This window comes from Thalassophryne amazonica, chromosome 13, assembly GCF_902500255.1.
Source record: "Thalassophryne amazonica chromosome 13, fThaAma1.1, whole genome shotgun sequence".
Classification (NCBI taxonomy): Eukaryota; Metazoa; Chordata; class Actinopteri; order Batrachoidiformes; family Batrachoididae; genus Thalassophryne; species Thalassophryne amazonica.
In genome coordinates this window covers 99,625,139-99,651,039 of record NC_047115.1, presented here as the reverse complement: position 1 = coordinate 99,651,039, position 25,901 = coordinate 99,625,139, and the positions used below count along the sequence as shown (strand labels likewise).

Genomic DNA, 25,901 nt, shown 5'->3' with positions numbered 1-25,901 from the left:
TCGAGTTCAGTCTTAGTTGAGGAGTTGATGCATCGCTGTAAAGATATATAAGGTTGTTGTTCCACTAAACACGGCAGCGAAACTGTAAACTTAATAAGTGAGTGATCAGACACCACTGATTTAAGAGGCATGGTGTCAATATTCGTGACAGTAATACCACGTGTGAGTACCAGATCCAGAGTATTTCCACTAATGTGCGTCGAATTCCGAATGCATTGCCGAAATCCTAATGCATCCACAGTTCCCATAAATGATTTGCAGAGGGGATCAGAAGGCTTATTTATATGAATGTTAAAGTCACCAATGATCAGAATGTTATCTACACTAGTTGACAAGTTAGAGATGAACGCACCAAATTCCCTCTGCCATTTTACCGAAGTCAACTTCTTTGGTGAAACAAGATGAGTGTGCACGCGCGGAGGAGGGAGGGACAGAGGGGGGCGTTGAGCCTGGTGATGCGAGCAGGAAGAAATAGACATGAAGGCATTTGATTTTTTTTTTTTTTTTTGAGAGCGCACCACGGGGCTTATATTGGTTGGAGTTTTATCAATCCTACAGCTGCTACAGACATCTGATATTTTTGTTAGTTTTTCTGAATACATAATGTATTGATGACTATTAGGATAGACAGACCATTTCACCCAATATAACAAAAAGTGTTTCTGAACAGAGTTACCTACCCTAGCTTTATTAATTAATTGATTGCAAATTATAAAGAACACAATGTTCACATGGCGGAGGGTATTTTAGCATTGTGTTATAGTTTTATCTTGGACTCATCAGTGCATTCCACATAACTGTATACAGTAAGCAGTGTCGATGAATCGTTTCATTCTGTTACACTGCTGAACTCTCCTCATGGAGTTTAAAAGGTTGGTGAATGTTCTTGAAGGAGATTCTTCCCTTTCTCTCACAGTGACTATTTGTTCAAGCTGCTTCTGATTGGTGACTCTGGGGTTGGAAAGTCTTGTCTTCTTCTTCGATTTGCGGTAAGTATTTCCAAAGCTTACACATAATGTTTGTGCTGTCTGAGTCTTCTTGTAAATGGGCATCACTATGTATAAGAATCACCCTGTGCTTGAGTCTTGAGTGCTGTAAAGACAGTCCCTTCTTAAACCATTTCGTGGATTTCAGTGTCACGTTGAACAGTGGTAGCACACTGAGGATATGCATGAAGGGAAATAACTCTGCAGATCTGTTCACCTGGTGTAACAGTTTATCTTCCCCCCTGGACAGAGCTACAGAGGATGCTGTCTCCATGGCACTTCACACAGCCCTGGCTCACGTGGAGCAGCCAAACATATATATCAAGATGCTCTTTGCAGATTTTAGCAGTGCATTTAATACTGTAACCCCCCATAAACTGGTCCATAAGGATTATGGATTTCCTGACCAACAGACCTCAGAATGTCAGGATGGGGAACCTGACATCTGGTACCATAACCATGAATTTCAATTTAATTTCAATTGATTACATTTTATATAGCACCAAATCAAACAAAGCTCCCTCAGGGTGCTTCACACAAGTAAAGTCTAACCTTACCAACCCTAAGGTGACAGTGGTAAGAAAAAAACTCTGTGACCAGACTCAAAGGGGTGACCCTTTGCTTAGGCCTTTCTTACAGTTACAATGTTTTGAAAAGTTTTACAGAGTTGAAGAAACAGAAAACAGGAATTCAAAAACATCTGCTGCATACGTTTTAGGTATGACATCTCGTGGTCACGCCAGCATCCTGTTGTTTACAGATGCCACTCCCACGCATTTCCTGCCACACCTCAGACAGAGAAAAAAAGATCAGACTCAGTCGGCTGGAAAAACTACACATAAAGTATAATTCATCAGCAGTAAATCGACAGGAAAACAAAGAAAATACTAAGGTGATGACCAGCTGCTAGCCCTAAGCTTCACTAACAGACCTGGAATTTAGATAAGGTTGAGGCTGAGACCTGTTTCATTACAAATAAAATTAATTTCAAAGGATAGTAAGCATAGTTCCAGACTATGCCAGTATGTTAGCCAAACGAGAGGGAGAATAAGTGCGTCTTAAGTCTGGACTTGAAAATCTCATCAGAATCTTTGTTTAATTCTCACAGGGAGATCATTCCACAAAAGAGAAAGCTCTGTGGCCCGCAGACTTTTTATTCACCCTTGGGACGCAAAGTACTCCTGCACCCTGAGAACGCAGAGCCCGGGATGGTACTTAGGGTTTAATTAGGTCAGCTAAGTAGGGACGTGCCAGTCCATGAATAATTTTATAGGCTAGTAACAGAAGGAAGCCAGTGAAGAGATGCCAATATGGGTGTAATGTAGTCTAACTTTCTGCTTCCTGTCAAAAAACGTTGCAGCAGCATTTTGAACCAATTGGAGACCCCTAATGCTGGACTGCGGTAAACCAGAGAATAGAACATTGCAGTAGTCCAATCGAGAAGAAACAAATGCATGGATCAGGGTCTCAGCATCAGCCATAGACAGGATGGGACAAATCTTTGCTATATTTCACAGGAGGTGGAAGAAAGCAGTCCTCATAATATTTCGAATGTGGAAGTCAAAGGACAACGTAGGATCAAAAATTACCCCAAGGTTCCTCACTTTGTCAGTCTGATGTATGACACATGAGCATAGGCTAAGTGTTGAATTGATACCGATGTTTCACTGGACCAAGAAACATAATTTCAGTCTTGTCAGAGTTCAAAAGTAGGACGTTGCTTGACATCCAACTTTTCACTGATGGAAGGCAATCTTCTAAGGATTTTATCTGTATGAGATTACCAGCAGTTATCGGCATGTATAACTATCATCAGCATAGCAGTGAAAGGTAATCCCAAAATGCTGCAGTATGTGCCCAAGGGGTGCTATATAAAGGGAGAAAAGCAGGGGGCCTAAGACGGACACCTGTGGAACCCCAAATTTCATGTCACTAAGGTTAGAGGTAGTGTTACTGCACAAAACATAGTGAGAACGACTGGTCAGGTATGATGTCAACCATGCAAGGGCACTCCCAGTAATCCCAAAATGATTTTCCAGCCTATTGATTAGAATATGATGATCCACTGTATCAAATGCAGCACTGAGATCTAACAGCACAAGAACTGTAGTGGTGTCCGAATCCATTTCAAGCAGAAGATCATTCACCACTTTACTGAGAGCCGTCTCTGTGGAATGATATTTTCTAAAAGCAGACTGCAGTGGCTTAGAAAGATTATTCTGAGTAAGATAGTCCACAAGCTGCCGTGACACCACTTTTTTCCAGAGTTTTAGAGCAAAATGATAGATTTGATATTGGCCTATAGTTTTTCAATTGACTAGGGCCAAGATTAGGTTTCTTAAGTAATGGTTTAATCACTGCAGATTTGAAACATTTAGGAACAGATCCAGAAGTTAATGCGAGATTAATAATTTCCAGCACAGTTGGCCCAAGAGTTTCCAGTTAACCTGTTCAGCCTGTGGAATGTTCCAAACAGGTGTTCTGTGAGCATTCATCAACTTTTCCAGTCTTTTGTTGCCCCCGTCCCAGCTTTTTTGAAACGTGTTGCAGGCATCCATTTCCAAATGGAGAAAAGCATGGGGCGTAAGACGGACCCCTGTGGAACCCCATATTTCATGTCACTAAGGTTAGAGGTAGTGTTGCTGTTCAAAACAGTGAGAATGACTGGTCAGGTATGACATCAACCATGCAAGGGCACTCCCAGTAATCCCAGAATGATTCTCCAGCCTATCAAGTAGAATATGATGATCCACAGTATCAAACTCAGCACTAAGATCTAACAGCACCAGAACTGTAGTGGTGTCCGAGTCTATTGAATCTGCTTGAGACTCCGGCGAGGGTGGTCGCATCTCCCTCTCTCCTCCTGTTGTCTCTATCTCTGTCTCCAACCTTCAAAGTCCCAACTTTACCAGACTGTGAAATCTTCGATTTGCATTCGGAATAACCGTGGAATTGATCAGCTGGTCTCTCAACGCTATTGACACCATCTTTTCAGCAAGGAAATCAAGGCTGGAGCGCCCTGTGTGCCCAGAAGGAAACTATCCCACAGGCTGTGTTCTCAATGCCTGAAGGGAGTGGCACATGGCATGCTTGCCGCTACTCTCTGTGGAAGACGTCAAGGATTTATTCTTATTTGTCTTTATGGTAGGTGTGCTTCTGCTGTTAGGATTATGCGCTGCCCTGATCTACCAGAGAATTGGCAAGACAGCTGCCACCAAAACCATCACCCCACGTCTATCCGTCATGGTTATCGAGGTTGGCAAGGCTGTACAGTCTCAGACTGCATTGACTCTTGAACTTAAATGCAAGTTGGAATTCATCTTGGAGCAACTGTCTGCCCTGCAGAAGCGTTGATGTTGGACACCAGTGAATATTCATTCACACAGTTGGATTTGGATAGTTAAGAGAAGCCGCATTTGGCTCTGTGCTTCTCTGCCTAACCCAAACACGGCAGCCTTATCAGCTACTGGTCAAAATGCCCCGCTTGTTTTTCCTCCAGAAGATTTCAGTGGCCCTCTTGATGCACATGGCTCCCTTCTCATCTGCCCTCCCCCACAGTCTGTGGTTGTTGTCATGGCCACTTCAGACTCTACGCATACACGGACAGAGACTGATATGAACCACCAGCACACATGGACGCATGCCCCCCCCCCCCCCCCCCCCCCACTCCCTTGGGAGGCCGTGCGGCACGGCTGCTGCGGCTACGCACACTCACATTGCCTCAATTCGGATAACGGAGGATCGTTACCGAAAGCCGTCTGAATAATCCGAATGGTTTCCACCTGGCTGTCGCCCAGTTTCTAGAAAAAATTTGATGCAGTCGCGCTGCTCCACTCGTTTCCTTGCAAAGAAAAAACAACGAGCGACTCCACCCATCCTCACACAAAGGCTGCTTACAAGCAAATGACGCAATCGACAGGCGTGAAAAAACTCACGCATGCACACGAAGATTCAAGGTTGACTCATGCAAGCACATGTGATTCAAATCCATCAGGTTTTTGCAAAAAATAAAAAGGTCGGATACTTTTCTAACAGACCTCGTGTGTGTATGCTAGAATAGAATTTAAAATTCTTCTTCTTACTTATAAGGTTTTGAATAATCAGGTCCCATCTTATCTTAGGGACCTCATAGTACCATATTACCCCATTAGAGCGCTTCGCTCTCAGACTGCGGGCTTACTTGTAGTTCCTAGGGTTTGTAAGAGTAGAATGGGAGGCAGAGCCTTCAGCTTTCAGACTCCTCTCCTGTGGAACCAGCTCCCAATTCAGATCAGGGAGACAGATACCCTCTCTACTTTTAAGATTAGGCTTAAAACTTTCCTTTTCGCTAAGGCTTATAGTTAGGGCTGGATCGGGTGACCCTGGACCATCCCTTGGTTATGTTGCTTTAGACGTAGACTGTGTTTCATAATTATTGTATGGCCTTGCCTTGCAATGTGGAGCGCCTTGGGGCAACTGTTTGTTGTGATTTGGCGCTATACAAGAAAAAAGTTGATTGAGTTGATTGTGTGTGTGTGTGTGTGTGTGTGTGTGTGTGTGTGTGTGTGTGTGTGTGTGTGTGTGTGTGTGTGTGTGTGTGTGTGTATATATATATATATATATATGTGTATATATGTATATATATGTGTATATATGTGTATGTGTATATATATATATCAATCAATCAACTTTTTTCTTATATAGCGCCAAATCACAACAAACAGTTGCCCCAAGGCGCTTTCATATATATGTGTATATATATATATGAAAAGGTGACTCATACTCTGGAAAATACTGTTAATAATTGCAAAATTTGTAATTAATGAGGTAATTTTTGCACATTTTTGATCTTTTAGTATTATCACGTTTGCACACAAGTGAAACCCTAAGAATTGGAAGACCTGTTAGATGTTCCACCGGTGACAGTAATGACTGACAGCAGGACTCTGACATGGACTCTTTGTCTCTGCAGGACGACACATACACAGAAAGTTATATTAGTACTATTGGTGTGGACTTCAAAATAAGGACCATAGAACTGGATGGAAAGACCATCAAACTTCAAATTGTAAGTGTCACACGTATAGTTCCTTTTGTTGCTCCTGCAGTAAGCTTGGCTCTGTCTTCAGCCAGTGTCTCCCAAAGCTTCTTCTAAGACATCTTATGGTTTTCTGTAGGTAGAGCAGGGACAGAGCATGGGAAGCAGAACTCTGGATCTCCAGGGTCAGGGTTCAGAACCACTGATCCAGATGAACATGAGATGGATCGAAGTGGGTTATTTAACTCGTAACAAAAAGCCAACCTTTGATTTTAACATCAAGGGCTCAAAATCAGGATTCATCACATATTTACAGACCTGCCAGCTGCTCAGGGTTTTGCAGATCCAGTTTTGATACCAGGGTGTTGCACATTGTCATATGCACACACACACACACACACACAGATCGATCTGTTCTGCAGGGAACATGTCAGTTTATGTTGTAGTCCCATTAACGTCGGAGCTTGTACAAACCCGTCTTCTCTGTTTTGTTTCAAAGATGGTGACTACCCGTAGACATTGCCTCTGTTCCTATTAGTGTTGGCTATTAAGGGTGCCTGAAGTTGTTGCTTTTGTCTGTCCACAGTGTGGATTTAAAATCAGCCTTGCATCTTTTTTGTTTTGCATTTGACAGTGGGATACAGCGGGTCAAGAGCGGTTTCGTACAATCACGTCCAGCTATTACAGAGGTGCTCACGGTATCATTGTGGTGTACGATGTCACCGATCAGGTTAGTGCCATTCTCGACATGTGAGGAAACGTGATGATTTCAGATTGTACATCAGAATCCACACAGTTAATGGGCTGTGCCACCTCAAGTCTAGAATCACTTTTACATTTATTGCACAAACTATGCTCTTTTCTTCTCTCTGTAGCTTTGATGATGAGACCAGAGCTGAACAGTCTTTCAGCTGTGCACTTTATCCAGTCATTTGTGGCCCAAAATGACTCCTTCACATAATAATAATACATTTTCTTTATAATGCACCTTTCATTAATAAAAATCTCAAAGTGCTACAAGAAAAAAAGATACATAAATAAAACCAAGGAGAAACAAGAGATTAAAAACAGAAAATCCTAAGATAAAAACAATCAGCAGACTAGAATAAAACCAAATTAAAATAATAAAATAGAATAAAATGACTAAGATGCAGCAGTTGATGCAGCATGATTGAGACCTGTGAGAGGTCTTTCTAAACAGGTACGTCTTGAGGCTTTTTAAAAAAGCTTCAACAGCTTGTGGAGCCCTCAGATGGTCAGGGATGGAGTTCCGTATATGAGGGGCAGCATGTTAAAAGATTAGTTTTAGGATGTCCCAGGTGCAGTTCATCCAGAAAGTATTCACAGCGCTTGACTGTTTCCACATTTTGTGATGCCTTATTCCAAAATGGACTAAATTAATTTTTTCCCCCAAACTTCTACACACAATACCCCATAATGTGAGTTTTTTGCAATTTTTTTTTTATTATTTTTTATAAAAATAAAAAACAAAAAACCAACTTACAAATCACATGTGCATAATTATTCACAGCCTTTGCCATGAAACTCAAAATTGAGCTCAGATGCACACCCATGCAATAATCATGCTGTCTAATCAGCGTCTTGATCTGCCACACCTGTGAGGTGGGATGGATTATCTCAGCAAAGGAGAAGTGCTCACTAACACAAATTTGTCAACAATATTTGAAAGAAATCGTCCTTTTGTGTATAGAGAAAATGATTTAGATCTTTGAGTTCAGCTCATGAAAAATGGGTAGAACAAAAATGTTGCCTTTATATTTTTTCTTTCTTTTTGTTGTTGTCCATTTGGCTGCTCCCGTTTTGTTCCAGGGGTCGCCACAGCGAATACAACCAGATCCGCATTGATATTTGGCCCAAGTTTTACACCGGATGCCCTTCCTGACACAACTCCAGTGCTACCTGGAGAAACACACACACAGCCGCTGGTGTTCCAAAGAGGTCTCCCAACCAAGTACTAACCAGGTCCCGCACTGCTTAGCATCTGAGAGCTGATGGGATCAGGCTGACACAGAGCAGATCGGCTGCAAAATAAGATTGGCCTCCTCTGTTGTTGTTTATTCAAGATTTTAACATATTAAAGACAGAACCACACAACACACACAAAAAACAACAAAAAACTGATTAGACAGAAACAGATCAGAACCATAAACACTGAGCAGTCTCAGTTAGAAATGGTTAAATCAGATTTTAAAATTTTTTTTAGGCAATTTACCTAAAACATACACACTATTCAGTTAGAAGAGTCTAAGGTTCTCCACTTCAATGAACCTGTGCCCCTCTGCAAGGTATCGCTTAGATCTCAGGCAAGTATTCCAGTAGAGGGCGCCATAAGTCCTGATATTTATCATCATTACCCTTTAACTTTGCACTTAAGCTTTCCATTGGTAACACTCTAAAAAATTTTGTTGTACCAATGAGTTACTGTTGGTGGCTTCTCCTTAATCCACTTAAACAACATACATTTTCTTGCTAACAATAAAAGTTTTCTTAATAAGTTGGATTTATTTTTGTCCATCAGTTTATTGGGAGATGGCAGCCCTGATAGAAACTGGCCTGGATCCTTACAGATTCTCATCTTCAGTATAGCACTAATTTCCTTAGTTACACAAGACCAATATTTAACTATTTTTGGACAACTCCATAAACAGTGCAGATATGTCCCATTGGCTATTTTACATTTGAAACACAAAGGTGACCTATGTGGGTCTGTTTTGTTAAAAAAAAAAAACTGGTGTCCTGTGCTGTCTATGCAGGATTTTATACTGGGTTTCTTTGTGTTTATTGCTAACAAATAATGAGTGGAGCGAATACAGTCTTTCCAGTCTTTTCCATCATAATGACGTTGCATATCTTCCTCCCATCGTTCAGTCACTTTACCAATATCATGGTCATTATATTCTGTAAAACCACACAAGATTGCTTGATAATAGATTTATTATCAATAATATCCAGAACAAACTTCTCAATAGGTCCCGGTAACATTGTTTCTTGGGTGGTCTTAAAATTTGCCTGAATGAAGTGACGCACCTGTAAATAAGCTAAAAAGTCCTTCTGTGGAATTCCATATTTACTCTGAATTTGTACAAAAGACATAAGGACATTACCTTCAAATAAATCACCAAACACTCTTATTCCTGTACTGTACCATCTTTGAAATAATGCACTTTTTACTCCCGGGCAGAAATCTGTGTTATTCATCAGAGGTGTCAGAAAATAAAGATTGGAAACACCAGAAGTGTATTTGTTCGTATCTCGCCAAACCTTTACAGTGTTATCAATCAATAAATTAGCATGTGTTGTTTTTTTTTCCCTCTTCTCATGAGTTTGCCTATCAGTGAGAAAGGTGTGCACTCCCACGATTCAAGAGGTTTGTCATTTCCTTTCAAATATGCATGGCAATTGTTTTGTCAAAATTAACCTTATAGCCTGACAAGGAACCAAATGCTTTTATAACAGATATAACAGCAGGAATTGAGTTCTAGGTTTAGAAAAAAACAGCAAAACATCATCTGCATGTAGCGAAATTCTATGTTCGAGCCCTCCCATTTATATCCACAAATACAATTGAGTTCAAATACCCTCTGCCAGCGGCTCAATTGCCAAAGTGGGGAAACTGGATCGCCTTGACGTGTCGTTCTTCCAAGCCTAAACTCCGCCGATCTCATACCATTCACCATTACACTTGCTTTAGGAGAGTTATATAGCAATTTGATCATATCAATAAAGCCTTTGTCAAGACCAGACTTCTCCATAACCACAAACAAATATGTCCATTCCACACGATCAAATGCTTTTTCAGCATCAAGCGATATAACAAAGCCCTGCAATTTGGTAAAATTAGTGTTCAGTAATATTCAGCAGCTTTCGCATGTTACTAAAAGAGTGTCTATTCTTAATGAAACCTGTTTTATCTGGTCTAACTAATGTTGGTAAATAATTTTCCAATCTTCTTGATAATATTTTTGAAAAAAATCTTGCTTTTCTTGATAATATTTTTGAAAAAAATCTTGCTATCTAAATTTAGCAAACTAATTGGGTGATAAGAGCTACACTGGTCCGCTGGTTTCCCTTCCTTTAATATTAAGGAAATGTTTGCTGAATATAATGTTGGGAGAGTGCCCGTTTCTGCCGAATGTCGGTACATATTTAAAAGTGGTCTAACTAATTGATCTTGAGAAATTTTGTAAAACTCCAGACCATATCCATCAGGCTCACCCACTTTTCCACTTAGAAGAGATTTAATTGTAGTTACCAACTCTTCTTTTGTTATTGGCCCACCCAGGGCGGCCTGATCTGACAAGGATGGTAAGTCCAATTTTTCCAGGAAATTAAAAACATCATTTTGTGACACTGACACCTCTGATGAATAAATCTTATGATAATAATTTTCCATTATATTTGCCAGCTCTCTGCTTTCGTAATGGTTTTGGCCCTTGTCATCTTTTAGTGAGTATATAGCGTGAGTATCTTGTCGACCAGCTGCTAGCCGTGGCAGCAGTCGGCCTGGTTTGTCTCCCATTTCAGACAGTCTATGTCAAGCATAGAAAAGGCTGGCCTCCACTTTCTGGGTTAATAATTGATTTAGAGCTGATCGGGTGGTTTCCACCTTTTTATGCAAGGCTGGTGTATAGCCGCTGTTAAGTTGCTTTTCCAAATCTTATAACCCACGTTCCAGCTCTAATTGTTGTTTACTTGCCTCCCTTCTCCTAGCTGTACTATACGATATTATGGACCCGCTTAAAAAGGCTTTTAGTGCCTCCCAAAGAATAGATGGATTTGTATTTTCATTATCATTAGTTAACATAAAAAGTTCAGTTTGGTCTTTGATAAAGGTGACATATAAAGGGCTGTTTAAAAATGATGGATTAAGTCTCCAATTGTGTGCAATTTGTTGTGGTTGGTGTGGCATCACCTGCATATGTACATCTGCATGGGCAGACAGTACCCGTGTGCCAATGCAACATGTTTGTACCCTATCCAGCACAGATCTAGAAGCAAAAAATTAATCAATTTGCAGAAAAATTGCAATGTGGATTTGAATAAAATGTGTAATCTTTCTCAAGCAGATGAATAACTCTCCATATATCAAACAATTGTAGATCAGAATATAATTTCTTGGTTGCCTCTCTCATTCTAGAAGTTGAGTTTTTAGCTGCAGGTTGTTGGTCTATCTCAGGATCCATGGTACAGTTAAAATCATCTGCAGGAATACTAAATTTGGTCATGTTAGAAGAGACTTAAGCAAAAAGCTTAGAGTAAAAGTCTTTTAAATAAACATTCGGAGCATAAATACAACCAATCAGGAAACTTTCCCCATACAGATAACCTCTAATAAAAACATATCATCCCTGATCATCTGTAATACATTTTTCTAAAGAAAATGGAGTATTTTTATTAATTACTATTGCCACGCCTCTTTTACTAGATGAAAATGATGAATCGTGCACTTGTCCAACCCACTCTCTCTTAAGCTTTTTGTGCTCCTCATCAGTAAGTTGAGTTTCTTGTAAAACTTCCCCTTCTCCTTCTTAATCCACGTTAGTATTTTTTTTTCGTTTAACTGCGTTATTTATTCCTTTAACATTCAAAGAAATATACTTAATTGTACTCATTACAAAATAAGAGTTACATATTTAGTTATGTTACAGAGCATTTTGTACAGTAGAATAGGTAAAGGCACATATTAAACTGGAGAAAACTGCAGTGAGTTTTTCCACGCCTGTCGGTGACGTCATTCGCCTGTGAGCACTCCTTGTGGGAGGAGTCGTCCAGCCCCTCGTCGGAATTCCTTTGTCTGAGAAGTTGCTGAGAGACTGGTGCTTTGTTTGGTCTAAATTTTTTATAAACCTGTGAGACACATCGAAGTGGACACGGTTCGAAAAATTAAGCTGGTTTTCGGTGAAAATTTTAACGGCTGATGAGAGATTTTGAGGTGATACTGTCGCTTTAAGGACTTCCCACAGAGTGGGACGTCGCGCAGCGCTCCCAGGCGCTGTCGTCAGCCTGTTTCAAGCTGAAAACCTCCACATTTCAGGCTCTATTGATCCAGGACGTCGTGAGAGAACAGAGAAGTTTCAGAAGAAGTCGGTTTCAACATTTTATCCGGATATTCCACTGTTAAAGGAGATTTTTTTTAATGAAAGACGTGCGGACGGGTCCGCGCGTCGGGACGCAGCCGGCGCGGTGCGGCGGCACAGGAAAAACACCTCCGTGTTGATAACCATTTGTAAAATCCAAGCGGCTTTTGATGGATTTCAGTGGAGTGAGTTGAGAAATTTAACAGCTGGACATGTTCCAACTTGTACTCAAGGCTTCCCACAGAGGTGTTTTTCCTGTGGCGGAGCGTCCCGCACGTCTTTCATTAAAAAAATCTCCTTTAACAGTGGAATATCCGGATAAAATGCTGAAACCGACTTCTTCTGAAACTTCTCTGTTCTCTCACGACGTCCTGGATCAACAGAGCCTGAAATGTGGAGGTTTTCAGCTTGAAACAGGGTGACGACGGCGCCTGGGAGTGCTGCGCAACGTCTCGCACCGTGGGAAGTCCTTAAAGTGACAGTATCACCTCAAAATCTCTCATCAGCCGTTAAAATTTTCACCGAAAACCAGCTTAATTTTTCGAACTGTGTCCACTTCGATGTGTCTCACAGGTTTAGAAAAAATTTTGATCAAACAAAGCGCCAGTCTCTCAACAACTTCTCAGACAAAGGAATTCCGACAAGGGGGCTGGACGACTCCTCCCACAAGGAGTGCTCACAGGCGAATGACGTCACCGACAAGTGTGGAAAAACTCACGCATGCGCACGAGGGTTCAAGCATGTCTGACATAAAAACATATGAATGAAATCCATATAGTTTTTGAACAAAAATAAAAAGGACCTATACTTTGACAGACCTCGTGTGTGTGTGTGTGTGTATATATATATATATATATATATATATATATATATATATATATATATATATATATATATGAGGTCTGTTAGAAAAGTATCCGACCTTATTATTTTTTTTAAAAACCATATGGATTTGAATCACGTGTGCGTCAGACAAGCTTGAACCCTCGTGCGCATGCGTGAGTTTTTTCATGCCTGTCGGTTGCGTCATTCGCCTGTGAGCAGGCTTTGAGTGAGGTGTGGTCCACCCCTGTCATCTATTTTTTATTGCGAATAAATGTCTGAACAATTTGGAGCTTTGCTGCATCAATTTTTTTTTTCCAGAAACTGTGCGAGACCTCCAGGTGGACACCATTCGAAAAATTAATATGGCTTTCAGGGACGATTTTATGGGGATTAAACAGATTACGGGGTGTTACTGCCGCTTTAAGGACGGCCCACAACTGCTGAGAGCGCAGCGCGCTCCCAGCCCCCATCGACAGGCTGACACCCCACACAAACAACCAGATCATTTCCAACGTGAAAGCTTTGTTGATCCAGGACCTCGTCTGACTTTCACAAGAAGGCAGAAGATGTGGACATGAGCACTTTTTCCGGCACATTCCACCGTTACAGGAGTTTTTTTTCATGGAAAAAGAAGCGGAGGGATGCGCCACGATTCCGTTCATTACGCGGGACAAATCCACCTCGGTGTTGGTCTCTCAGGACGGCTTAAAGGTGGATTTCAGACGGATTCCGGTTGCTTTCCAGTCGTGTGAATATCCGATTGTGATTGTGCATGAGCTGGACATGCCAGAACATGTCCCGTGAGGCTTCATCACGGCGTTGCTTTGTGCCGAGCTGCTGCACCGCGACCTCGTGTGTGTGTGTGTGTGTGTGTGTGTGTGTGTGTGTGTGTGTGTGTGTGTGTGTGTGTGTGTGTGTGTATATATATATATATATATATATATATATATATATATATATAGCTCACAATATGCTAAACTGTTATGAAAGTGTAACACAAAGGTCAATTTTTCAAGTTACATGTTTTTATTGCAAACTAGTAGTACACATATATTTCTTTCATAAACCACAAAGCTCAAGATAACTCATTAACTATTAACTTTAAAAATGTCACTTTTCCATTATGGAAGAGTGAAATTAATAAGAGTATGGACCCTTGCGGATGTTATTTTTGACAGACAATTCTCAGGTTGTTTTCAACTTGTTATAATTTCTTAATACGCGTATCTTTTATACAAATTGACGATGTATATTGGAGAATACATATTTCAAAGTAGAATGCCCGTCTAAGTGTAAATGTTAGCTATAGTTTATGCGACTTTTAACCATCTATATCTCCCACTTGGTTTTGACAGATGGCGTAACATCCCCAAGGGTCATTTTTAATTAAATTTTTTTGTACTTAAAATTGACTCAAGGGCCTTTGATTTACCTTTAATTTTTCATTTCATGGGTTTTCTATTGACTAATGCACAATACAATTGCCTTGAGGTTGGTTTGAAAAAAATATGACCTGGTTAAAAAAGTGAGGTCCAATCATGTTATAATATGTGATGGAAAAAAGTGGATTTTTCAAACTTCTTTTCAATTTTTCTTCATTTTATGAGCAACGAAATACACTCAAATTATGCATACTATATATACAATAGTTACATTAATGTTAACAATAACAAACATTTCTATTCAACAATCCATATTTAATAAACACATTCATGAAGTACCTCAGGTGCAGTATAACGGTTTAGCATATTGTGAGCCATATATATAAAATGTGTGTGAGTGAGACTGAGTTTTGTTGGAATTTGTAGAGCCCAGGGCATACTTGCTTGACGGGTTAATGTGCCTGAGTCTTGATGGTTGTGATGCATGCGCGCGCACACATCAATATACATGTTCACTGTCCCCCCCCACGAAAATGACGTCACAGTCCATATTCTGCTGCAGAATTGTTACACTTTCTTACATGAAGTTGTCAGGTTCTGAGTACAAAAATGCAGTAAAATGTTGTTACTTATTTAAAGGCAAACCTGTAGTTGAAACAATATATTCTTTGAATACAATTAAATCTCATGATGGACATATTGACTGAATTTTTGACCTCGATTTTCTACATTATCACTTTACCGAGGCGTTGGTAGACCGGTAGCGTAGATTTACACTTGACGCTACCTGGCTATACCCGCCTGCTTTGCGTAAACAAATGACGTCATAGCGCGCAGCCCAAGAACTGTCCGCAGAGAAAAACATAAAAAGGCGAGAAGTGTGTTAGTCCCAATATGGATATTCTGGATGATTTTCTCATGGATAGTATGACAGTGAACAGCAGCCAAAGCAGCCAGCTTGATGAGGACACACTGCCGAATTTGGAGAGCAGCGCGCGCCAGCCGACACGACAAAAGTTAAAGTGAGCCAACTTATGTACGCGTTACGTGTTGTGTATCTCAGTAAAGTGATAATAATGCAAATAACATGCTGTTGTCATGCGGTATGCATTGACAGATATTCACACTCGTCTGACTCGGGTGAATATCTGTCATTTTGGGCGACTGGTCATGAACGTCGGGCCTCAGAAAATGCATACCGCCCTCCAAAAGCATGTTATTGTATTATTATTTTATTTAATAGTAACATAATAAAAACTAGAGCATTGCGCTCATAGAGCGCCAACTACCGCCAACATTAGTTTACAATTCCACGTATTTTTACCTTTGAAAAAATTTTCAAGGTCAAAGTCCTTTTCGAAGTGGCTTTTCCTAAGCTAAAATACAGCACTAAATGTAGATCAAGGGGGCTTTTCAATGTTAAAAAAGTCAAATATCTGCTAAATCTGCAATATGGATCAGATTAGTCTATTCATTGAGAGTGAAACTTTGTTGCACCCCGGTGTCACACAGATATAATGCAAAATGTCCACCAAATGAGCTTTTCAATATTAAATACAAATGGCCACAAAATCCACAGTCTGGAACAGATCCAGATCAAACTTTGTCGGTGACTAAAGGATACCATCCTACATAACACTCAAATATGAAAGAAATGTGATCTGTTTGATTGAGGTATGAATTTTTGAAAATTTGTTCAGTGGTAAGATAGGGATTTGTCCTGACTTTGACCTGTGACCTTGAAAATTGAAGCAGTTCTTGCCCATTAGGAAATGAATCTTGAGTCAAACTTTCATAACTATATATGAAAACCTGTGGCTCCAGGCTGTTCACAAACAGACAGACAAACGGGGTGAAAACATAACCTCCTCCAACTTCATTGGCAGAGGTAAAAACTGTTTTATTTAAAGGCATTACGTTCTTAAATTTTGCGTTCAAAACAATGCCTGAATGTTATTTTGGTAGGTGTAGTAATTTGTCCATTTTGGTGTCTTAGGAGTCTTTCAACAATGTCAAACAGTGGCTGCAGGAGATTGACCGCTACGCCAGTGAAAATGTCAACAAGCTGCTGGTTGGGAACAAGTGTGACCTCACAACAAGGAAGGTGGTGGATTACACCACAGCCAAGGTAGCGGTGTGGACATGCGGTGCACCCGCCTGACACGGCTCATGTCCAGTGTGAAAGTGCTTTACATCAATATGTTTGTCATTTGTCTCAGCACTGCAAAGTGTCACTGAGTGAGGTGGTTCATGAAAAGTGGAGAATTTCATCATAAATTACAGCGCATCCGGAAGGTTTTCACACCTTTTCCACATTGTATGTTTCAGCCTTATTCCAAAATGGCTAAAAAAAATTTTTTTTCAAAATTCTACACACAACACCCCACAGTGATGAAGCGAAAAAGTTTTTGTCTTTTTTTTTTTTGCTTATTTTTTGTTTGCAATTTTTGCCAATTTATTAAAAATAGAAAAACTTAAAAATTGCATGGACACAAGTATTCACAGTCTGTGCAAAAAAAAAAAAAAAAAAAAAAAAAAGATTAAAGGTGACCAGATCCATTTCTGGGGTGACGATTTGTCTTTCAGCAGGACAATGACCCTAAGCACACAGCCAAGATATCAAAGGAGTGGCTTCAGGACAACTCTGTGAATGTCCTTAAGTGGTCCAGCCAGAGCCCAAACCTGAACCTGACTGAACATCTCTCCAGAGATGTTCAGAGAGAGATCTGAAAATGTCTGTGCACCGACGCTCCCCATCCAACCTGATGGAGCTTGAGGTGCTGCAAACAGGAATGGACCAAACTGTCCAAAGATACAGTAGTCTTCAGAATAATAGTAGTGCTATGTGACTAAAAAGATTAATCCAGGTTTTGAGTATATTTCTTATTGTTACATGGAAAACAAGGTACCAGTAGATTCAGTAGATTCTCACAAATCCAACAAGACCAAGCATTCATGATATGCACACTCTTAAGGCTATGAAATTGGGCTATTAGTAAAAAAAAAAAAAAGTAGAAAAGGGGGTGTTCACAATAATAGTAGTGTGGCATTCAGTCAGTGAGTTGGTCAATTTTGTGGAACAAACAGGTGTGAATCAGGTGTCCCCTATTTAAGGATGAAGCCAGCATTTCATAGCCTTAAGAGTGTGCATATCATGAATGCTTGGTCTTGTTGGATTTGTGAGAATCTACTGAATCTACTGGTACCTTGTTTCCCCATAAGAAATATACTCAAAACCTGGATTAATCTTTTTAGTCACATAGCACTACTACAGCTCCTGCCAAAAATGATGGAATCACCGGCCTCGGAGGATGGTCATTCAGTTGTTTAATTTTGTAGAAAAAAAGCAGATCACAGACATGACACAAAACTAAAGTCATTTCAAATGGCAACTTTCTGGCTTTAAGTAACACTATAAGAAATCAGGAAAAATAATTGTGGCAGTCAGTAACAGTTACTTTTTTAGACCAAGCAGAGGGAAAAAAATATGGACTCATTCAATTCTGAGGAATAAATTATGGAATCACCCTGTAAATTTTCATCCCCAAAACTAACACCTGCATCAAATCAGATCTGCTCGTTAGTCTGCATCTAAAAAGGAGTGATCACACCTTGGAGAGCTGTTGCACCAAGTGGACTGACATGAATCATGGTTCCAACACGAGAGATGTCAATTGAAACAAAGGAGAGGATTATCAAACTCTTAAGAGGGTAAATCATCACACAATGTTGCAAAAGATGTTGGTTGTTCACAGTCAGCTGTGTCTAAACTCTGGACCAAATACAAACAACATGGGAAGGTTGTTAAAGGCAAACATACTGGTAGACCAAGGAAGACATCAAAGCGTCAAGACAGAAAACTTAAAGCAATATGTCTCAAAAATCGAAAATGCACAACAAAACAAATGAGGAACGAATGGGAGGAAACTGGAGTCAACGTCTGTGACCGAACTGTAAGAAACCGCCTAAAGGAAATGGGATTTACATACAGAAAAGCTAAACAAAAGCCATCATTAACACCTAAACAGAAAATACAAGGTTACAATGGGCTAAGGAAAAGCAATCGTGGACTGTGGATGACTGGATGAAAGTCATATTCAGTGATGAATCTTGAATCTGCATTGGGCAAAGTGATGATGCTGGAACTTTTGTTTGGTGCCGTTCCAATGAGATTTATAAAGATGACTGCCTGAAGAGAACATGTAAATTTCCACAGTCATTGATGATATGGGGCTGCATGTCAGGTAAAGGCACTGGGGAGATGGCTGTCATTACAATGATATTTTGGACACTTTTCTTATCCCATCAATTGAAAGGATGTTTGGGGCAGCAGTTTTTTTTTTTTACATGCACGCGCAAACGAATCGTCAGTGAAGATTATTTTATTTATTATCTACACAGATGTATAATAAAACAAATGGTGACTGGTTTATAACAATTATGACAGAATTTGAGAGAGAGCAAGGAACTACGGAGCCCTGGAAGTGTCATCGTAAAATGTTTTGCATGTGGAGAGAATGTGCACGTTTTATTATATTGTGCGCACGTTTTATGATATTGTGCACTCGTTCTAAGCATCGTTTGAGTGAAACAAGAGCACGATCTACTTGAACGTGGCCACAATTTGTAAAATGTGCACTCAATATTGTCTTGACACATAAATGTTGGCTATTAGTCAACAAACCAGCAGACAGTGTGATACATTTCCCCATTAGAAATGGATCTGGTCAGAGTGTATCATCATGGTTTGGGCGCACAAGGACATACAGAGAACTCCAGCTGCCCAGCATGACATCATCTGGAGTTTAAGCACATTAAAAAGGAAGCTGAGGGCAAAGCGTCTCCCTGTCGTGAGGATGACAATTTAGGTCATATTATGGATAAAACGTGTGCATGTTTTATTAATTTGAGGGCTCAATTAAAGGAAAACGTGCGCACATTGTATTAATTCGAGGGGTCAATTAAAGGAAACGTGCGCACAAATTATCATGGCCAGAAAAAAAAAAATCACTTTAAGTGACGTCTCCCGGGTTCCGTAAAGGAACCACAGCGGCAGCCAGTTTTTGTTTTTTTTTTCACGTGCACGTGCGAACTAATTGTCTGTGAAGATAATTTTATTAACTACACAGATGTATAATAAAACAAATGGTGACTGGTTTATAACACAGTGATGACAGAGTTTGAGGGCAGAGAGAGAGGAACCGCAGCCAGTTTTTTTTCTTTTGTTTGTTTACATGTGCACACGCGAACACAACAAATAGAGCACAGTAACTCGCTCCGTGTGTGAGAGTCATAAAACACAGAGAAGACAAAGACAACACACTGAAAATTGTTTTTTTCCTTATTCCTTTATTGGTTCATTCTACTGGTGCTTATAGTTGATAAAACTTGGATAAAGTTACTTGCACCAGTGCAAGTGCAGTATAAAATTATGTGCACCACTCGAATAATATGTGCACAAACTAGCACATGCACGTACTATTTCGACCCCTGTGTGTGTGTGTGTGTGTGTGTGTGTGTGTGTGTGTGTGTGTGTGTGTGTGTGTGTGTGTGTAATATAAAAATCAATCACACAAATACTAATTCCCACACACACTAACACAAATGCTTTATTTTTTAAGAGTGCATAAACATTATATGAGATGATTGAATTAAATCCAGTCTTCTAAATGAATCTGGAATCTTGGTAGGCATAAGTGACCCCCGTCTTGTCTGTTGTGTCCAGGAGTTTGCTGACTCTCTGGGCATCCCTTTCTTAGAAACCAGCGCTAAGAATGCAACCAACGTGGAGCAGGCCTTCATGACCATGGCTGCTGAAATCAAGAGGAGGATGGGCCCCGGGGCCGCAGCCGGAGGTGGGGAGAAGCCCAACGTGAAGCTGACCCCCGGCACTACTGTCCAACCTTCATCAGGAGGATGCTGCTGAGAGAGACGGCACATCCACTTTGAACCCTGACCCCCCCATCAGACTCCACTGTCCACTGTGCCCCAGGAAGTCCCACCCACAGCCAGAGAGAAGAGCTGATTGACAGAGAGAGAGAGTGTGTGTGTGTGTGTTTGTACTGTAGATAATGTAGCAGCGCGACTCAAGTTCTTGAGGAGAAATGGTGATGCCTCCACCTCTGACCTCTGACCTCAGACTGCACTTTGACCTGGTCCAGAACCCTCTGCATTCCTCCGGTGGGGCTGCTTCATCACTTTCTTTCATTTCTTCTTCTCTTTCCAAAGGGCATGTTGGTCTGTTTTTGTTTTTGAACTGTGCACAGGAGCAACTCTCTCCTGCCCCCTGGTGGTCTGGTGGGGCAGTGTAAGTACATGCACATCTTGTGCGTGTGTGTCGTCGTGCTCGATGCGTGATGGGGACACTTTTGAATCTGTCTCTCTGTGAGATTTGTGGCTGAAGGTGATTGTAAATTTGTTTCTCAACATGTAAGACTTGATTTGAAAATAAATATTGTAAGACCAGACTCTGAAACGACCTGACCCCTGTCTGCACTTTGACCTTTGAAATACAGGTGAACTTGTGTTTTAGATTTAGTCCTGGTCGAGTTGTGGACCCTGAAATTTAGACTTCAGTGTAAAGACTACTGTACGTTTTTGGTTGACCTCATTAAGTCGCGGTTTCAGACAGCTTGCAGTTTGATTTTGTGGACCCCAACATGCGCGAGTTAACGAGGTTCACCTGGATTTATTCTGCTCTTGTCTCAGGGCAGAACTGCAAATAGAAAGCTTTTATCAATAAAGACATCTGGGGTCCACTTAAGAGCCTGTTGCAACTCTGCAGCACTTCTGGAAGTGCACGTTGGCCTCAAGGGTTAATACAGCAGTTTGTCCTGTTTGATGTGGCCCTGAGTCCAGACCAGAGGAAGGTCATGAACCATCATCACCTGTCCAAAGTACAGCCTCTGAGCGCTCACATGGATTGAAAGCACACGGCTCGTGACTCGGTGCACAGCTGCTACGCTCTGTACGAAGACGCCAAGAGGCTCACTGGGACCCAGTGGCTCCCCTGGTCAAGACCAGCAGTGGTTTCCAGGACTGCAGACACAAATGTGCCCATGATTGGACATGTCCACCTGCCCACTGTGGACGGACAGAGTTTCACGCTGTTGTAATTTCCCCAAAATCTGAAAATGAAATCCATTCCAGCTCTTCAAAAAACACCAGCATGAGGACGACTCAGAACACAGAATAATGTTAAATTAAAAAGTGATGTCACACAGGTGATGGACGTCATGATTTGCTATGAAAAGCTGAGGACCAAAGATGGAACCAGGATCTCCAGTTTGTCATCAAATGACCAACGTGTCCTCAAAGGAGAGGATTCTGGACAGGCCTGTCTGTAGGCACTGTGTGGAGAAAAAGGGCACCCCTTAAGACAGGGGTCAGGGGTCACCAACCCTGTTCCTGGAGGACAGCTGCCCTGCATGTTTTCCACGTCTACCTACTGAAGTCACACCTGGTAGTTTAAAAGTGGTGTTTTCCAGCTCTTGATTGGCTGATAGAGCTAATTGCCTGCGACTGGAACAGGGTTAGAAAACATGCAGGGCAGGTGGCCTCCAGGAACAGGGTTGGTAACCCCCGACCCCCATCTTGAGACATATTTGCAGGAAGAATGCAAAAAAAATTACACCTGAAGCACTTTATCCCTCCGTGACCTCAACATCAAAACATCTTTTGAGAAGGAGCAGCAACATGACAAAGAGCTAAATACTTAGGTGTCCCAACTATTTTTGTCATGTGGAATATTAACAACAAAAAAAGTCAAGTTAATCATCCATCCAATTTCTATACCTAGTTGTTTATTTATTTCATTCATATAGCGCCAAATCACAACAAGCTGCCTCAAGGCGCTTAACACAAGTAAGGTCTAACCTTACCAACCCCCAGAGCAACAGTGGTAAGAAAAAACTCCCTCTGATGATTTGAGGACGAAACCTCAAGCAGACCAGACTCAGACGGGTGACCCTCTGCGTAGGTCATTCTAACAGTTATAATGTTTTTACAAAGTTTTACAAAGCGGAACATAGCATAACAAAAGATGCAGCATTTGATGAGAAGTCCAAGCAGGCATTCATTCCACAGTCAGGGGTCATCCAGCAGTCCTCATGCCATCAGTGGGTCTGTTCCCGCAGCACAGTTCGTTTCACACAGAGTGCAGTGTGCTGCATCAGCTTCAAGTGTGGCACCTCGCAGTCAGAACAGCACCCTGTGGTCTGCAGTCATCAGTCCCTCAATTCCACGTGATGTCATCAGAACCTCGGCCAGAGAGAAATAGAACAGAATCAGTTAGCTGGAAAAACTACACCTATGGTATAATTCATTAATTTTTTTACTCTGTGTGCTTTTTACCCTGCGTGCTGCTATACAATGCTGCTGGAACCTCAATTTCCCTGAGGGAGTCTTCCCAAGGGATCAATAAATTTCTGTCTAATCAGCATTAAATTGACAGGAAAGCAGAGAAAATACTAAGGCGAGCCCGAAGCTTCACTAACATACCCCGAATTTATATGTTGAGTTCGAGACCTGTTCCATTACAAATCTAATGAATTTAAAAGGATGGGAAGCATAGTAAGATACTATGCCAGTATGCTAACCATTAGAGGGAGAATAGATGCATCTTAAATCTGGACTTGGAAGTCTCCACAGAATCTGTTTTATTGATGCAGGGAGATCATTCCACAGAACAGGGGCACGATAAGAGAAAGTTCTCTGACCCACAGACTTTATATTCACCTTAGGGACACAAAGTAGTCCTGCACCCTGAGAACACAGAGCCCGGGCTGGTAAGTAGGGTTTAATTAGGTCAGCTAGGCAGGGAGATGCCAGTCCGTGAATAATTTCATAGGTTAGGAACAGAACCTTAAATTCTGATCTCACTGGGACAGGAAGCCAGTGAAGAGATGCCAAAATGGGTGTAATGTGGTCAAACTTTCTGCTTCCTCCAATAAAGGGTCACAGGGCCTGGAGCCTAATCCAGCAATGACAAGGTGTGAGGCTGATAGTGTTGCCAACTTGGTGACTCTCTCACTGAATCTGGAGACTTTCCAAACCCTCTTGACGACTTATTTAATCAAATGCGACTAGCAACAAATGTAGCTTCTTTTTCTGGCGTCACTGGAGACTTTTCTGGTGTTTGGTGACTCAAAAGTAAAAGCACGTATTGATCTAGTCTTTGTTTTCATGAGCTGCAGCGGGTCCTCCCACCTCCGCTGCAGCTGCAAACCCACAGAGCTCAATATGAGAACTAGAGACCGCACTCCAAATGCCGCCTACTAAACACGATTGTCCCATCATGGACAGTGACATGACACCTTCTAAACAGGCAAAATATTGAAGTGCTCAGATGTTAAATGTTTCATGTGCTTTTTCAATGTGGATACGTGAGTGAACACACTGACCTGGATATCGAGCCAGTAAAATAAATTTACATTAAACTATGTCAGGAAAGTATTAAATTTAGCCTGACACCCACACAGTCCCAAATAGTGTTGAAAGTTACACAGATCTGATCTGTTCCAGCTGCAATAAATCAGCAGCTGAGCTGAGACGTCCTGCTGCTGCTTTTTCAGCGCTGCACGACATCATTACAATATCTATATTATGAATAATTAACTTTGACAAGATTCCAAATACGTTCTCCAACATGTGACATGGACGAGACACCTGCAGCTGTAAATGATTTCTGATTCTATGAGCGAACGGTTTCAGTGCAAATGCGTCAGCTATGAATTGAAATCAGCTATGAATTTTTTATTTTATTTTATTTTATTTTATTTTAAAGTTTAAACAGATCTGATCTGTTCCAGCTTCCAAATTCTGCAGACACAAAGTCAGAATATCACACAATCTAGATGGGTACACAGGCTGCATAAATTAATTCCACATGGTTCACATTAATTAAATTCATTTTTGTATAGTACTGAGTAAATTCAGCTTTGAATAAAATTTCAGGTGGCTTCTAAATCCTCAGATTTGATACACAGGCAGGATTAACACCAGTTTATTGGCCAAAAATCATGGAAAAAGTAACAATAACTAAAATTGCTTACTTATGGACACGTGTTGTAGAGAAGCTTGAATCTTTGACTGGACTGGGTTGCTTGACGCGAGGAGTTCACCTGCATCCCCACCGCTGAGGCCGTCTCAGCTGTGAGGCAGAGACTGCTGGAGGATGTGTCTCTACTTGAAAGGACCAAACTCACACCAGACCACATCTGCCAACTCTTGGAGATCTGTCTCAACACCACGTATTTCCTGTTTAGGGGGAATTACTACAGGCAGATTCGTGGCTGTGCGATGGGGTCTCCGGTATCCCCCATTGTGGCCAACCTGTACATGGAGCGACTGGAGAAGACAGCCTTGATGTCTTTCACGGGCATCTCTCCCAGTCACTGGTTCAGATATGTTGATGACACATGGGTTAAAATCAAGCAACAGGAGGTCGAGGACTTTACAGAACACATCAATTCGGTGGATTCCAATATCAAGTTCACTCGTGAGGATGCCAGAAACAACCATTTAGCCTTCTTGGACTGTGATGTTACGATTGGAGAGAACAGGCAGCTCCAGACAGGGGTTTACAGAAAACCAACTCACACTGACCAATATCTACTCTTTGGCTCAAACCACCCCCTTGAACACAAGCTCGGGGTGATCAGGACTCTTCAACACAGAGCCCTACAGGTGCCCACAACTGCAGAGGGAAGGGCTAAAGAACAACAACTTGTACGGAAAGCCCTCACAGTATGTGGGTACCCACGATGGTCCCTGGACAAAGAGCACAAGTCCCAGAGAACAAAGAGACCAGATAGACAGGAGACGGAGACAAGAAGAAGAAGAGTGTCTCTCCCTTATATAGCAGGAGTAGGGGAAAAACTACAGAGGATCTTCAGACAGCACAAAATCCCAGTTTACTTTAAACCGGTTAACACCCTGAGACAGAAATTAGTTCACCCTAAGGACAGGATCCCTAGTTACAAACAGAGCAATGTAGTGTATTCTATCAGATGTCAGGAAAACTGTAACGAACACTATGAAGGTGAGACTAAGCAACCTTTACACAAAAGGCTATACCAGCACCACAGAGGGGGCACCAGTGGACCTCAGTCTGCAGTTCATATCCACCTTAAAGACACTAACCACACGTTTGAGGACAAGGAAGTTAAAATATTACCAGAGAGAAGAAATGGTTTGAGAGAGGGGTCAAGGAGGCATTCTCTGTGAAACGTTTGAAACCCAGCCTTAACCGGGGAGGGGATCTGAGACACGCTTTATCCCCTGTTTACAATGGGGTACTCAGGTCAGAGCAGTTTCAGTCTTTTGTTCATGGTAATGAGTCATTCACATCATCAAGGGAGCCATCAGAAAGCTCATCAGACAGCTGTCCTGCCATTAGGTGTGCTAACTACAACACAATAGTTGCTAATTAGAGCTATTGTTTAGTCACCAGCCTATAGCAGTCTGCCTCTCAGTAGGAGGGGTCTGGTTAGGTTTAAAACTCCAGCTTTTGTTGGCTTCTGGTTGATTCTTCTCTACAAGAGTCAGACAGAAGTCAGACTTCCAGAGCAAGAATTTTAGCTGAGGAAGCTTC

At 41.3% G+C, this 25,901-nt stretch overlaps 1 protein-coding gene across 1 annotated transcript; it reads left to right on the top strand.

Moving 5' to 3' along the window:
* Positions 1–892: 892 nt before the first annotated feature.
* LOC117523012 (ras-related protein ORAB-1-like) lies at positions 893–20,783 on the top strand (the record flags this gene model as incomplete). Its single annotated transcript, XM_034184429.1, has 5 exons — positions 893–989; positions 5,938–6,033; positions 6,638–6,733; positions 16,305–16,436; positions 20,034–20,783. Coding segments are annotated over 5 exons (622 nt in total), but the record flags the coding sequence as incomplete, so codon positions are not given.
* Between the last annotated feature and the right edge of the window lie 5,118 nt (positions 20,784–25,901).